A 14930-nucleotide genomic window follows, 5' to 3' on the forward strand; every position below is an offset into this window, starting at 1 on the left:
CTTCGAACTGGTCAGACAACTTTGGGAAACCTGGGAGCAAGAGCCAAGAAGGGAGAGGAGAAGATAGGCAGACAGAGGAACAGCCGGGGACTGGAGAAGCTGACGACGACGGATTCACGGCTGTGGGATGAAGCTGCTGCCCAGGTGGAGAGCACTGCTGCCTGTGGGTCCTTGGAACAGGGCCTGGCCGTGGGCACAGCAACCCAGAAGTAGGTGGGCCCTGGGGGGGCTGGGGCTGGGGCAGCCCAGAGGGAAGCAGAACCAGGAACTTTAGGTCCATCCCCACCAGCTGAAGAGCCTTAGCTCCTCAGACCCTCCCAACCACCTTTAGCCCCCAGGTCCCATGATCAGGCTGGTAGGCCTGCCAGGAGGAGAAGACAGGCTGAGTCGAGGGCAGGTTTCAGTGACATGCACTCACACAGAGCCCAGTGCTTAGAAAGGCCTTGTATTTGGTTTAATATTCTACTACTGCTGTGTTAAAATTCATAATGCTTTTGGAACGGGGGTCCCAAATTTTCATTTTGCACAGCGTCCTGTGAATTATGTAGCCAGTCCTGCCCGGGAGGGGAAGGGAATCATTGTCTTGACATAGGGAACAGGCAAGGCTGGCCCATCTGTTTTGGGCCTCTGAGAAACTGAGGGATTAGTGGCTGTGTGGGGAGGGCAGGCCTTTATCAAATTTAATGGCTGATTTATAGCATGAGCTCCGGAGTTCAGGCCAACCTGAGTTTTTGGAATGTTTTTCTAAAATCATGCACCTATGTGGCTTTGGTCAGATCACATCTCCTAGATCTGTTTCTTCAGCTGTAAAAGAGGTTAATACCGCCTAGTGCCTGGGGTTAAACACGGCAGTACATAGCAATTGCTTGGCATACAGTCATTCCTCATTAAAGACAGTGATCATGGTAATGATAATTATTAACTTGTTATTAATAAGTGGGGAGGAAGAGTCTTGTTCAGAGTGTGACCTAGTAAATGCCCCCCGCTACTACCACCTCACCCTGGGGTTGGTAAACTTCCCAGACTGCCCACCCCTCACCAGCACTCTGACCCTCTCTTGGAAACAAGAACAGGTCCCATGCCCAGGCTCAGGTGCAGTCAGGGAAGGGCGTGCTCAGACGGCAGAGGCTTGGGTGGCCTTTACCACCATGGCCAGAGTTAATACGTTATCTCCGCCCAGGTCCTCCTTTCGCAATCAGAGCTGGGGATCTGGTTACAGATTTACTTCAAACAATGTCTGATGTGTGGACTAAAGTCCTTCTTGGCCTTCGTAAAGCCAATCCCCTCTTTTCCTCAGGAACTGCTCACACCTGTGCCCCAAAGATGAGGGCCCAGGAGGACCCCGAGGGCCAGACACAGGTGCTGGGGAACGGGTGGGACCTGGGTGGGGGGCAGGGTTGGGTGGGAGCTAGAGAGCCTTCTTAGGCCTTCTCCCCGGGAAGCAAGAGACAAAAGTTCTGATGAACTTGATTAAGAGTGACTATCCCAAGCTGAACGTAGCAATTGGGGGATGGTGTGTGGGTGGCAGTGGGTGCAGGGGTCATCAGCTTTAGGACTGGCGGACTCCAGCTTGAGGGCCAGCAGGGACCCAACCTCTCCCACCGCCAGGGAAACCCCGAGGACCTCCAAGGGGGCAAGAGTGAAACCACAGTGTGCCCAAGAGGGCCTGTCCACAGACTTCAGCCTTCTTGGTCCCCTCCTCTGTTGCTCCCCAAGGCATTCTGACTTAGAGTCCCATCCCCTTGGTTGGAATGCCCTGGTCCCAAGCCCTCCAGGAGCCAGCAGAGTGGACTCATCCCTGCACAAAGGAATGTGAGGAGCGAGCAGGGAGTAGCCAGGCCAAGTGGCAGTTGGGTGGCTGAACCGAGAGGGAGGGTGTGGTTTGGACCTCTTTCTGAGGATCTGACAGCCACTTGGGCTATCTGATTGATTCTGGAGCAGAATGGACTTAGCTGGTCCTCATCACTCCACCCTGAGTTCCTTCTCTCTGCTGCCCCAGCATGAGTCCCTGGGCTCAGCAGGGACCTCCACGAGGGATCCCACGATGTCCCTGCCTACAGAACCCAAGTTTGACATGTTGTACAAGATTGAGGATGTGCCACCCTGGTACCTGTGCATTCTGCTGGGCTTCCAGGTGGGCTTCTCGGGAGGGCTTCCCCGCCCCCACTCTGCATGCTCCCCAGAATCCCCACCCCTTTCTGGGCCAACAAGTTTATCTTGGGTAATAGGAAGAGAAACCTAAGGTCAGCAACAGTGACGGTCGCCAAGCAGGGGTGGGGAGGAGGTCTGATGGAGCCTGAGAGATTATCCCCAGGAACATGTCACCTGCCAGGCAGAGTGGCAGTCACAGGGAAGAGGACTCACTCCACTGAAGCCACAGGAATAACTTGGAGGCAGATTACTAACCCAGAGAGAGGTGAGGCGTAGGTCTCTGGGAATCCCTTGCAGGAGTATCAGCCCTGGGTGAGCTGCCAGGGGCAGCATGGGTTCAGGCCCATGGAGGCAGGCATAAGGATGGTTAGGACGCCCCTGTTTCCCTTTGAGCCCTATGGGCTCCACCTCATACACTCTCCCCCCACCCCCACCATCCCCCAGCATTACTTGACATGCTTCAGTGGCACCATTGCTGTGCCCTTCCTCCTGGCTGAGGCACTGTGTGTGGGCCGCGACCAGTACATGGTCAGCCAACTCATCGGTACTATCTTCACCTGCGTGGGCATCACCACCCTCATCCAGACCACACTGGGCATCCGGTGAGCTGTCCTGCCTCTGCCTCCCCACCCTCAACACACACAGTGATCCACACAGTGGGAGCAGGTGTTTTCTCTGAGGGCTGTTTCTTTGGGGGGAAAAGCTGCTATCTGTCACCACCTGCTACTCCTACTCCCAAGCCAGCCTTAGAGCCCGGAAGCTGGGATCCCACATTAGGCCCCTGACGTTCCTCAAAGGCAAGAAGTCTGTGGGTTTAAGGGAATATACCCTAGCTGGGCTCTCCTCCTGTTAAGCCCTACTCTGGGTAATCAGGACCACCCACTCCTCCCTTTTAGGGCCTGTGTGGTCTTCTTCAGTGGCCTGTTGTCCAGGGGCCCCTGCCCCTGTGTGCACAGCTCTAGGCTTGGGTGGCCACAAGATGGTTGTTTTTGTGATGGGGGGATGGAGGAAGGTTGTGAGTGGGGCTTGGATGCAATAGCTGAGCTGTTTGCTTCCCTGTACATGGCCCCTCACAGTGCAGGAAGTGGGGTTGGGAAGGAAAGGGAGCATGTTGTAGGCCAGAGACTGCATTTGTTTTCTCCCTTGGGCCCCCAAAACGTTAGAGGCCTGCCTGGGGCCACAGCGACTTCTCTCAGCTTTGCCCTGCCCTTGTCCCTGTGTCTCTGTCCCTGGATGTGATTCTCTCTGTCCTCTCTGTGTCCCTCTCTCCCCATCTCCGCTGTCTCTGTGTCCCTGCCCTCCCCTGGCCCTGCCCTGTTGCTCTTTGCCTCTCCTTCCAGGCTGCCGCTGTTCCAGGCCAGCGCCTTTGCATTTCTGGTCCCAGCGAAAGCCATCCTGAGCCTGGAGAGATGGAAATGCCCCCCAGAAGGTGGGCACACTTCTGGGGTCTGTGCTGGAGAGGGGAGGCCCAGGAGCCTGGAAGTCTGGGCCACTGTCCTGAGTCCAGACACCAGACTGCATTCATGGCAGCACCTTCTCTTCTTCTCTGTGTTCCCTGGCTATGTGTGTGTCCCTGTTTCTGATCCCAGAGGAGATCTACGGTAACTGGAGTCTTCCCCTGAACACTTCTCATATCTGGCACCCACGGATACGTGAGGTGGGTTTGTATCTGGGTAGAAGAGACCTGGACCTGAGTAGGGGGCTAGTTGGGAGTGAGGGCCGATAATGAGTTGGAGGATTCAAGGAGGTGGTCCAGGACCTTTTTTCTTTCTTTTTTTTTTTTTTAATGTAGAGGTCATAGCCTCTAAATAGTGACTTATAGTACCATTATTTGCTTTTCCAGGTCCAGGGTGCAATCATGGTATCCAGCATGGTGGAGGTGGTGATCGGGCTGATGGGGCTACCTGGGGCCCTGCTCAGCTACATAGGGCCTCTCACGGTCACCCCCACGGTCTCCCTCATTGGCCTCTCTGTCTTCCAAGCTGCTGGCGACCGAGCTGGCTCCCACTGGGGCATCTCAGCTTGGTGAGCAGGCATTAAGCCTGATCCTTTCCCAGCCCCACCCCTTTCACCCCTTTCGTGTCCTGGCCCCAGTCCAGCCTACCAGCCATCTTTCCTTTGTGCCTCTGCCCCCAGTTCCATTCTCCTGATCGTCCTCTTCTCCCAGTACCTGCGTAACCTCACCTTCCTGCTGCCTGTCTACCGTTGGGGCAAAGGCCTCACTCTCTTCCGCATCCAGATCTTCAAGATGTTTCCTGTGAGGAGCTGACAGACACCTGGGGCTGGGACTAGGGCAGGGGCTGGACCTGGGGCCAGGGCAAAGGTCGGGGGGCGGTCAGGTCCAGGACAGCAGAGGAGCTAGAGCCAGAGCACAGGTGAGGTCCTAGTCAGCGGCTAGAGTAGGTATTGGGGTCCAGGTCTGAGCTGGTGTGGGGGTGAAGGCTAGGGCTGGGGCTGGAGCTGGAGCTAGGGCTGAGGTAGGGGCTGCTTAGCCTGGACCAAGACTTCCAGGGCCCTCAGTGCTCCCCTCACCCCACCCCACTTCAGATTGTGCTGGCCATCATGACCGTGTGGCTGCTCTGCTATATCCTGACCCTGACGAATGTGCTGCCCTCAGACTCCACAGCTTATGGATTCCAGGCACGAACGGACGCCCGAGGGGACATCATGGCTATTGCGCCCTGGATCCGCATCCCCTACCCCTGTGAGACACCCCACCTGGGCCCTTCTGCTTCTAGCTAAGACCATCCATGATGGTCCCTGATGATCCCAACGCAGCCAGTGATGCACTTGGCATTAGCTGTACATTTATAGTGTGGCAGGCAGAGTGGTATTTTCCTCAAAGCCTCACTCCAGCTTCATGACTCTGAGTGATCCCAAATAAGCTCTGACAACTGTATAGCTCCCACCCCAGGGTGAGACATCTTAACCCCCACATACTGCCTTGTCCACTCCCTGCATCCCAGAGGTTACTGCACCCATCCTCCCTTCTCCCTCCCTATCCAGGTCAGTGGGGCCTGCCCACAGTGACTGCGGCTGCTGTCCTGGGAATGTTCAGTGCCACACTGGCCGGCATCATTGAGTCCATCGGAGATTACTATGCTTGTGCCCGCCTGGCTGGTGCACCACCCCCTCCAGTACATGCTATCAACAGGTATGGCCACCTGCCCTCTCCAATATCTGATCCCTCAGGGGCCATTCAGGAAGCAAATGTAGGGACAAGGTTGAGTCTCAAAGGTGTGGACTTGGTCAAGTCACTAATACTTTCCAGACCTCATTCTCCTTACTTATGAAATGGAATACTCATTGGGGCGCCTGGGTGGCTCAGTCGGTTGAGCGTCCGACTTCGCGGGTCATGATCTCGCGGTCCGTGAGTTCAAGCCCCACGTCAGGCTCTGGGCTGATGGCTCAGAGCCTGGAGCCTGCTTCCGATTCTGTGTCTCCTTCTCTCTCTGCCCCTCCCCCCTTCATGCTCTGTCTCTCTCTGTCTCAAAAATAAATAAATGTTAAAAAAAAAAAAAAGAAATGGAATACTCACATCACTCACTCTGAGTGTCACCAGTAGTTGAGATAAAGACACCTAAGGGAAACTGCGGTCATTGACAACCTTTCGTGTGCATAGCCCTCCATGTGTATTCTCTTATGCAATCTACTAACGACTCTGTGAGACAAGGTACCCTTATTATGCCCATTTTACAGATGAGGAAATTGAAGCCCAGAGTCGCCTAAGGGAGTAAGTTCCAGGGCCCTGGGACTAGCGCTCGGACCTGGGCTCTTGGCTCCCAGACCCACCTCTGGCCTGGAGTGGGGAGTACTACAGACAGATAGTTGCTGCTTGCCCAGTCCCCAAGAAGGCGAGCAGCCCGCCCAGGGTGATGGAAGGACATAAGCCAGGGCAGAGGCTGGACTGAGGCCCAAACTCACCCTTTCCTTATAGGGGCATCTTCACGGAAGGCATCTGCTGCATTATCGCAGGTCTGCTGGGCACAGGCAACGGGTCCACCTCGTCTAGCCCCAACATTGGCGTTCTAGGGATTACCAAGGTGCCAAGACAAGCCGGAGCGGCACAAAGCCCCACCCCCATTCCCTGTGCCACAAACTTGCCCCAAGCTTCCCCCCACTTTGGCCTAGCCACGTCCTGGCTTCGAGAGGTCCCGCCCCGCATCAAGCCCCGGCCCTTTTGTGCTCACTTTTATAACAGGCCCCGCCCACCTTCCTGGCTTCTCGACTCATCCCGTCAGGCTTCGCGCCTGGAGTCTAACCCTGCCCCCCGACTCCCTTGCAGGTGGGCAGCCGGCGCGTGGTGCAATATGGTGCGGGCATCATGCTAGTCCTGGGCACTGTTGGCAAATTCACCGCCCTTTTTGCCTCGCTCCCTGACCCCATCCTGGGGGGCATGTTCTGCACCCTTTTCGGTGAGTGCCGCGTGTGCGCCGTGGGTCTCTGCACGGTCGCGGAGTGGTGGAGCCCATCGGGCCTGCGGGACGCCTTCAGCCGTTCTCCTGCGCCCTCAGGCATGATTACGGCTGTGGGGCTGTCCAACTTGCAGTTCGTGGACATGAACTCCTCTCGCAACCTGTTCGTGCTCGGATTTTCCATGTTCTTCGGGCTCACGCTGCCCAATTACCTGGAGTCCAACCCCGGCGTCATCAACACAGGTGCCTCCGCTAGTCTGAGTATCTCGGTCGATAGGGGAGGTATGGTGGGCTCGACTCTGGGCACAGCTCCCTCGGTCAAAGGCACCATACGAGAGAACCACAAATCCTGCCCAACTCTAGATGTGAACCAGAAGCTGAGAAGTGATTAGCAACTGTCCTTTACTAAGACACTTTCTATGGACAGCTATGGAGCTTTACATGTGCTCATTTAATATTCACAACAGCTCCAGGAGACAGATAGTATTATCATTTCCACTTTACAGAAGAGGAAAGTGAGGCTCAGAGAAGTTAAATGATTTGTCCCAAGATAAGTAGCAATTGGCAAAACTGGGATTTGAATCCAAGGGTGGGACAGGGTACAGATAGGTTAGAAAGTTGGGGTTTGTACCACTTCATCTCCCTGCCCACTCAAGGAAGTCAGTAAACTCCACAAGTGGGGAGAAAGCCCCTGAGCTCTGGTCTTCAGGTGAGGCCAAGATGTCCACTGGCCCTTGACCTATTCCACAGGCATTCCTGAAGTGGACCAGATTCTGACTGTGCTGCTGACCACAGAGATGTTTGTGGGTGGGTGCCTCGCTTTCATACTGGACAACACAGTGCCAGGTATGGGTCACCTCTGGGAGGGAAACAGAACTAGGCTGGCCTCACATGCACTCTAACAAATGGCCCCTCGATCAGAAGTGTGGCCAGGACCCATGCAATGCAGGACGTGCAAGGAGAAACAGGAAGTTTGGGCTGGTGGAGTGCCCACTGGCTGGAGTGAGAGACTAGTGGCTAGACAGTGGTACAGTCATGCCTCATAGGTCTTGAAGAGGATGGGTCTAGAGAAGTCATTCGGGGCCCTGTGAGTTGTTTCCTTCCAATTCGTGATAGCCAGGTTGAGGGGTGCCTTTGGTAGCCTTTGCTTTCTTAGATTAGGGCAGATACAAATGAAGCATCAGTTTGTTGGCAACACCCACTGCCAAATAATACTAGCTACTAGAAGAGCCCCTAACATTTATTTCTCTTTGATGTTAGGGCTTTTTGCAGGGATTGTGGAAGATAACTTAGTGAGTCCCTGAGAACCCTCCTGGCTCATGTTTATGTTCCCTGTAAGATATAAAAACTGTCACCAGTTACTTAATGAGTAACAAGCACAGTTAACGTTTACCAAACGTCTACTATGGGTCAGGCATGAAACTATGTGTCTCATTTCATTCTCAAAGACTATCCTGGTAGATGCTATCAACACCATTTCACAAGGAAACAGAATCAGAGAGGTTAAGTGACTTACCAAAGTTCACAGCATTTGAAGATTTAACAGGTTGCAAATCTGGGATTTTTACCAAGTCTATTTGATGCAGTCTAGGACTTGTGTCCCAACAATTGCACCATACTGCCTCTGTAGAGGGTTTCGGGGGATCTGGTGAATCAGGGAAAGCCCCATGGAGGCAGAGGTTAAAGGCTGCATCATTCCAGGAAGATGAGGGATGGGAGTAGAAGGATGATGGCCCTCCATCGCCCACCACTTCCCAGCCTGAACACAGTTGCAGGGTTGGAGGGCAGGCAAGGCCTAAGTGCCATGGCACTTTTAGAAATTCCAGACAGCATCAGATGATGAGAGAACTCTTGGTAGCAGTTACCCCATGGACTAACAGGTGGTACCCGCTCCTCCCCATTTAGAAGGCTGGCTGTGGACATGAGAAAGAGAAGTGGCAGCCTCTATGCTCATGGAATCTGAGGAGGTAGAGGGCATCAGCTGGACTGTATACTGACGGACTTTGTGGTTTGGGTAGCTGGATTAAGCTACCTCAGATTTTAATAGCCTCAGACTGCCTTGCTGAGATTCTCACATTCCCATCCTTCAACCCAACTCCCTATCAGCAACCATCACTACCAGGGATCATTATACATGTTATGCCCCATAATCCTTTTTTGTTTTAATGTTTGTTTTGAGAGAGAGAATGCAAGCACACAAGCAGGAGAGGGGCAGAGAAGGAGAGAGAATCTCAAGCAGGTTCTGCGCTGTCAGCACAGAGCCTGACAAGGGGCTCAGCTGCACAACCGTGAGATTGTGACTTGAGTCAAAACCAAAGAGTTAGACACAACCGACTGAGCCACCCAGGAGCTCCATAATCGTCAATAGTCCTTCAGTGTGCATTGTTGAGGAATCTGAAGCTGAGTGGTCAAATCATTTACCTAATTCAAGTTGCCTAATTGCCAACCTGAATTCAAACCCAGGTCTGGTTAAACCAGAAGCCGGTCCTTAATCATGGAATTACCTGTATACAACTTTCTTCTATGTGATGCACATTTTGCTGATGGGCCGCCTTGCATTTTCTTTCTTTCCCCATCCACAGCAGAAACTTAAGAGGGGTAATTTAGTTCAAGAAATGCTAGTGGGGCTAGTGGAAATCTCTTTCTACTCACACTGTATCAGTCTTCTCTAACCTCAGCCCTCTTGTAAAAACCTCAGAGATCTCACGCACTGCTTTCCTGCCTCTTGACGAAATACTCCCCTAGATGTAAATAATCTTTCATGTATCCATACTACCAACAAAGATTTTACTTAGTAGCTTGACTTTCTGAGGTTTGTATTATAAAAGCAAGTGTATTTTCTAAATATGGAATCATAATATTGAATATTAATAATGATTATAGCCTTTGTGAATATCCCTGCTTGGCCCCAAAGCAGGTCTGGGCACTATCTGGTCCCCATCAGCTTAGCACACACTAGCTCCACACTAGAGATGTAAACTGACCATTACTTAACCTTTCTGCCTGTTTCTTCATCATATAAATTTGTATAATAGTACCTGTATACTTCCCACAGGAATGTTTTGGAGAAATGAGATAAAGAAATGAAAGCACTTAGCACAGAGCCTGGTACACTATAGATACACAATAAATACAAAGTATAACCAGTACCTTTTAGGGTTTCCTCGAGCTCTTGGCAACTTAGGAGCTGAGAATTGTGGATTCAGTAACTTTTCAGTCCCAGAAAATAATTGAGAATGAAGACCATGGATTCCAGAAGTCTGCCTTAGGACTAGGTTATGGGAAGGGGAGGTAGTGGAGGGTTGCTGGCCCTGGTAATTTCTCTGTCCTCTTCCAGGGAGCCCACAGGAACGAGGTCTAATACAGTGGAAAGCTGGGGCCCATGCCAACAGTGAGATGTCTACCAGCCTCAAGAGCTATGACTTCCCCATTGGGATGAGCATGGTAAAGAGGATTGCCTTTCTGAAATACATTCCTATCTGCCCAGTCTTCAGAGGATTTTCAAGGTCAAAAGGCCAGCATCCAGTTCCAGAAGACACTCCAGATAATATACATACTGGGTCTGCATGCACCAAAGTCTGAAAAATTACTCCTAGGAAAGGTAGGATGTGTTAGATGGTCTTTTGTGGGAGGGTTGAAAAATCATATTCTTATGCTTTAACCAAAGAAAAACAAAACTACTCAATTTCCACTTTTGTGACCTATTTCACAGTCTTTAAGGGGAAAGTAGATGGGTACAAAGTGAAAATATGGATTCTGAATGGAATTCCTTAGTTATTTCATAATGAGAGTAGAACTTCCCAACTGATGTGGGTCACTAAGAAGTTACAAGTATGCTGACATACTGACCCCTTCAGCAGTCTGAGTATCTAGGCAGGAAATGGGTCAACTGCAGCCCATGAACCATAAACTCTAGCCACAGATAGCCCCATCCTTGCACTCCAGTATGCTAAAAAAAAATAATACTTTATGACATGGAATAGGTTGAGAAATACTGACAATGCACAAGAACACGAAAAATCCTCTCAGGGGCACCGGGATGGTTCAGTGGTTAAGCGTCTGACTCTTGATCTCAGCTCAGGTCATGATCCCAGGGTTGCAAGTTCAAGCCCTGCATTGGGCTCCTCTCATATATGCTGCCTTGTTTCAATAATGATCATAAAATAAGAACCCCAAAATCAAAACAGGATGACTTCAATTACCTTAAAACTATGACACACAGGCCCTAATGGGGTGATCTGTCCAAAGGGCTTCAAAATGGAATAGCTGATGCTCTGAAACTTTCCATCTCTACCTGTAATGCAGATGTCTGATTCCAGTTAAACAGCTAAGTAGTTTTTTTTTAATTTTTTGTTTCAACGTTTTTTATTTATTTTTGGGACAGAGGGAGACAGAGCATGAACGGGGGAGGGGCAGAGAGAGAGGGAGACAGAATCGGAAACAGGCTCCAGGCTCCGAGCCATCAGCCCAGAGCCTGACGCGGGGCTCGAACTCACGGACCGCGAGATCGTGACCTGGCTGAAGTCGGGCACTTAACCGACTGCGCCACCCAGGCGCCCCATCAGCTAAGTAGTTTTAATGTGCAGTTTCCCTGACAAGAAAAGTTCCAAAAGGAGCTAGAGTGTATTATGCTAAGTAAGTCAGAGAAAGACAAATACCATACGATTTCACTTATATGTGGGAGAAACAAAACATGAACATATGGGAGGAGGAGAGAAAGACAGAGGGAAACAAACCATAAGAGACTCTTAACAATAGAGAATAAACTGAGGATTGATAGAGGGAGGTGGGTGATGTGTGTTAAGGAGGGTACTTATTAGGATGGGCACTGGGTGTTGTATATTAGTGATGAATCACTGAATTCTACTCCTGAAACCAATATTGCACTGTATGTTAACTAGCATTTAATTAAAATTTGAAAAAAAAAAAGTTCCAACAAAATTAGAATACTCTAGGGATGCCTGGGTGGCTATTTGGTTAAGTATCTGACTTTGGCTCAGGTCATGATCTCGAGGCTGGTGGGGTCGAGCCCCACCTCAGGCTCTGTGCTGATAGCTCAGAGCCTGGAGCCTGCTTTGGATTCCGTGTCTCCCTCTCTCTGTCTCTCAAAAATAAACATTTTAAAAAATTAGAATACTCTTTTAATAGTAATAATAATAACAATCACTTAAACAGAACTTTCTATGTGCTGAGGACTATCTTAAGGGCTTGATGTGTATTAACGAATCACACAATCCTAAGATAGATACTGTTATTACTACTGTTTTATTTAAGAAATTTTTTTGTACTCCTTTACACCCCTTGTGGGGCTCAAACTCACAACCCTGAGATCAAGAGTCACATGCTTTTCTGACTGAGCCAGCCATATGCCCCATTATTTCTACCATTTTAAAGATGTGGAAACTAAGGCATAGAAAAGTGACTTGTCCATGATCAATGGATTCACATCTAGGAAGTCTGGCTAGTCTTTGCTTTTTTTTTTTTTTTAGTAATTTTAGTAACTGTGGGGCGCCTGGGTGGCTCAGTCAGTTAAGCGTCCGACTTCAGCTCAGGTCATGATCTCACAGTTCATGGGTTCGAGCCCCACGTCGGGCTCTGTGTACTGACAGCTCAGAGCCTGGAGCCTGCTTCAGATTCTGTGTCTCCTTCTCTGTTTCTCCCCTGCTCACGCTCTGTCTCTCTCTCAAAAATAAAGATTAAAAAAAATTTTTTTTTTAATTTTAATAACTGAACTTCTATTTTTTTTTAAGGTTATTTATTTTTGAGAAAGAGAGAGAAAGAGAAGAGCGTGAGCAGGGGAAGAAGGGTGCCCCATAGTCTTTACTCTTAATCATCAGCTTACATCATTACTGGAGTTTATAATCTCCAGTTATACTGCACTATGATAATTTGGCATTATGTAGAAATGAACTCATCTGCCCCTGTCTAAGCTTAGAGAAAAAAGGATCTGTAAGCTTCATACATTTGGCAGCCAGCTGTGCCACTTGTGGTACTTAGCTATTAAGAGACATAGGGGACTGGCTGTATCAAAGCTCCAAAAAGAAAGAGAGCCAAGTAGAATCATTTCTGCTTCAGAGTTTCTTAAAAATCCACTTGTTTTGGGGTGCCTTGCTGGCTCAGTCAGTAGAGCATCCGACTCTTGGGGGTCATGAGTTCAAGCCCCATGTTGGGTGTAGAGATTATTTTTTGTTTTTAAAGTAAGTTCTGCACCCAATGTGGAGCCTGAACTCATAACCCTGAGATCAAGAGTTGTATGCTCTACCAACTGAGCCAGCCAGGTGCTTGAGATTACAAAAAAACCACAAACCACAAAAAAACAACAACCTACTTGTTTATTGTCTTTTAAGGTAGCTATTAAAAAACACTGGGGCATTTGGGCACACCAAAGGATCCCCCACAAAGAATGTGAACCAGACTGACTATATGGCCTTCTCAATTCTGAGCCCAACAAACTCAAGAAAAGCATAACTGAGTAGGGCCATAAGGTAGAATTGTATGTAGAACCAGGGAATTGCTAGTTGGCTGACAGCCTGTCCCAAGATAACGATTATCCCAAAATAAAGTACTTCACCCCAGGAACAAACTCCTTTAATACTTCACCTCAGGAACAAACATATAAATAAGCTTGTGAGGGGAAAACAGGGATGGTCCAGGTGAACCAAAATAGCAAACCAGTCCAATCAGACCAGCAACGGCTTGTGAAGGGCAGAAGCCAATGGAGATTATACTACAGTAAGGTTACCATTACACTGGTTAGCCAAAAACCTTCTTAAGGTGGACATCCATAACTGCCCTGACACTGACTGCAGCCTGAGGTAATCACAGTGGCTTACAGAAGGGGAGATCAGGTTTGTTTTACTGCTACATTTTGGACAGATACATGCGTAATGACACACTTGACACTCTGGAATTTAATAAAGCCTGCTCTCTTAGCAATTCTTGCCAGTAGGGTTGTCCTGAAGTACTGAAACCACAATACAGTGAGTATCAATCACCACAGGAGAGTCTGCACTCAAGCACCAATAAACACAACCATCAGCTCGGTTCTACTATTATTTATTTTTTTAAATATTTTTGAAAAAATATAATTTTTTTACAATATTTTCAACTTAAACACTATTCACACTGAACACGTATGGCAGCTTAACCTACCCAAGTATGAAGTTTAAGAAGCCAAAACTGTTCTAGCTTTGTTAAAAGAAAAGTTGTGCTGCAGACCATTGTAGTGATGGTTAACAAAGCAAGGAAAAGCACCACTCAAATCATGTTACAATTTCTTTGTTCAATTGGATTATGGTGGGTCAAATGTTGCACTTCACATAGGCATGGCTATGATGCAGTGACACCTGAGAAGATGCAATACTTCCTCAGATCTAACACTAGGAGGATTCACATTTCTTATGTGATAACATACCATAAAAGTCAGGGCTAGTTCTCATCATGAGCATTATCTTATAACCTCAGTAACCAAAGACTTACTTGTCTATAATGAATTGTTTCAAATTAATTAACAAGGCCTTCTTCAGAAAATGGAAATTCTTGATAGTGACAAATGCAAATTTAGTAAGTCTGAACTGAGAAATTTGCCTAACAACTTGAACTTAAATTTACTCGTTAAAAAAAAAAAAAAAGTTTGGACATTAACAACGGTTAGCTAACGCTAAGGGACCAGTTTAGCCTCAAAAAAGGCAATTCACGAAGATTTAGAGGTCATTTTAATTTGGCGCTTTGTTACATCTTGACTGGTGCTTCTTTCCTCGCTGTCTTCACATCAAGCCATGGGGCCAATTCTATTTTCAGTAAATGTTTGACAGCTTATTACTTAATAACAGTCTCAGCACTTTTATTAAGCATGCAAGACTAACAAAACTTTGGCAATGCATAAGTGTAACACAGTGACAAGAGAGAGCTTTTACAATTAAGTCTTCTAATACTGCCTTCACAGTGTGGAAATTGTGCTACATCCACCAAAAGAGGGCCCCGTCTACTCAAATATTTTAGTACTTCACCCCAGGAACAAACTCCTTTGCATTTGGATTCAGATTGCTCTTGACCTGGAAAATAAGTACATAAAAAATCAAGTTCATTAACAGATGGCTTCAGATACTCAAAAGCATTCAACCCAGATCCACACGCAAAAATATCTTCCAAAAAACGTAAGACAAAAGAACTCAGATTGTACGGTTAAACTTAACCCAAAAAATCTTATCTATAAGAAGGGAAAGAAGGAACCAGAAGTAAACTATATATATTATGTATGTGTATATGTATATACACATACATAATATATGAAAACTTATAGCCTTCTAAAGAGAAAGAAAAAATTGAAATTAAATTTGCTTAAGTGTAATCAGAAACCCACTA

The 14930-nt window shown here is 48.4% G+C and overlaps 2 protein-coding genes and 1 long non-coding RNA gene across 9 annotated transcripts in view; 1 reads left to right on the forward strand and 2 right to left on the reverse strand.

Moving 5' to 3' along the window:
- Positions 1-14930, reverse strand: part of LOC109252144 (uncharacterized) — a 154632-nt gene that overhangs the window by 63888 nt on the left and 75814 nt on the right. The gene's annotated exons all lie outside the window — the stretch shown is intronic.
- Positions 1-14930, forward strand: part of SLC23A1 (solute carrier family 23 member 1) — a 21760-nt gene continuing 6830 nt past the window's right edge. Inside the window, exons 1-15 of one of the 6 annotated variants that reach the window (XM_053907447.1) lie at positions 7-209; positions 1298-1359; positions 2000-2134; positions 2596-2753; positions 3492-3580; positions 3741-3808; positions 3995-4176; positions 4288-4408; positions 4699-4855; positions 5158-5305; positions 6089-6194; positions 6437-6566; positions 6666-6809; positions 7317-7412; positions 9904-10167. In XM_053907447.1, the coding sequence (XP_053763422.1) occupies positions 128-209; positions 1298-1359; positions 2000-2134; positions 2596-2753; positions 3492-3580; positions 3741-3808; positions 3995-4176; positions 4288-4408; positions 4699-4855; positions 5158-5305; positions 6089-6194; positions 6437-6566; positions 6666-6809; positions 7317-7412; positions 9904-10148 (1923 nt within the window). In that variant the 5' untranslated portion in view covers positions 7-127 and the 3' untranslated portion in view covers positions 10149-10167. Of the gene's footprint in view, positions 210-1296; positions 1360-1941; positions 2135-2595; positions 2754-3491; positions 3581-3740; positions 3809-3994; positions 4177-4287; positions 4409-4698; positions 4856-5157; positions 5306-6088; positions 6195-6436; positions 6567-6665; positions 6810-7316; positions 7413-9903; positions 10168-14930 lie in introns of those variants that run through there. The other 5 variants (XM_019424334.2, XM_053907450.1, XM_053907449.1 and 2 more) reach the window with 5 other exon arrangements.
- Positions 13607-14930, reverse strand: part of PAIP2 (poly(A) binding protein interacting protein 2) — a 20168-nt gene continuing 18844 nt past the window's right edge. For both annotated transcript variants that reach the window (XM_019424333.2, XM_019424331.2), the window contains exon 4: positions 13607-14620. In XM_019424333.2, the coding sequence (XP_019279878.1) occupies positions 14564-14620 (57 nt within the window). In that variant the 3' untranslated portion in view covers positions 13607-14563. The remainder of the gene's footprint in view (positions 14621-14930) is intronic.

The sequence above is a fragment of the Panthera pardus genome, unplaced genomic scaffold (genome assembly GCF_024362965.1).
Source record: "Panthera pardus isolate Hobbes unplaced genomic scaffold, ASM2436296v1 HiC_scaffold_2, whole genome shotgun sequence".
Taxonomy (NCBI): domain Eukaryota; kingdom Metazoa; phylum Chordata; class Mammalia; order Carnivora; family Felidae; genus Panthera; species Panthera pardus.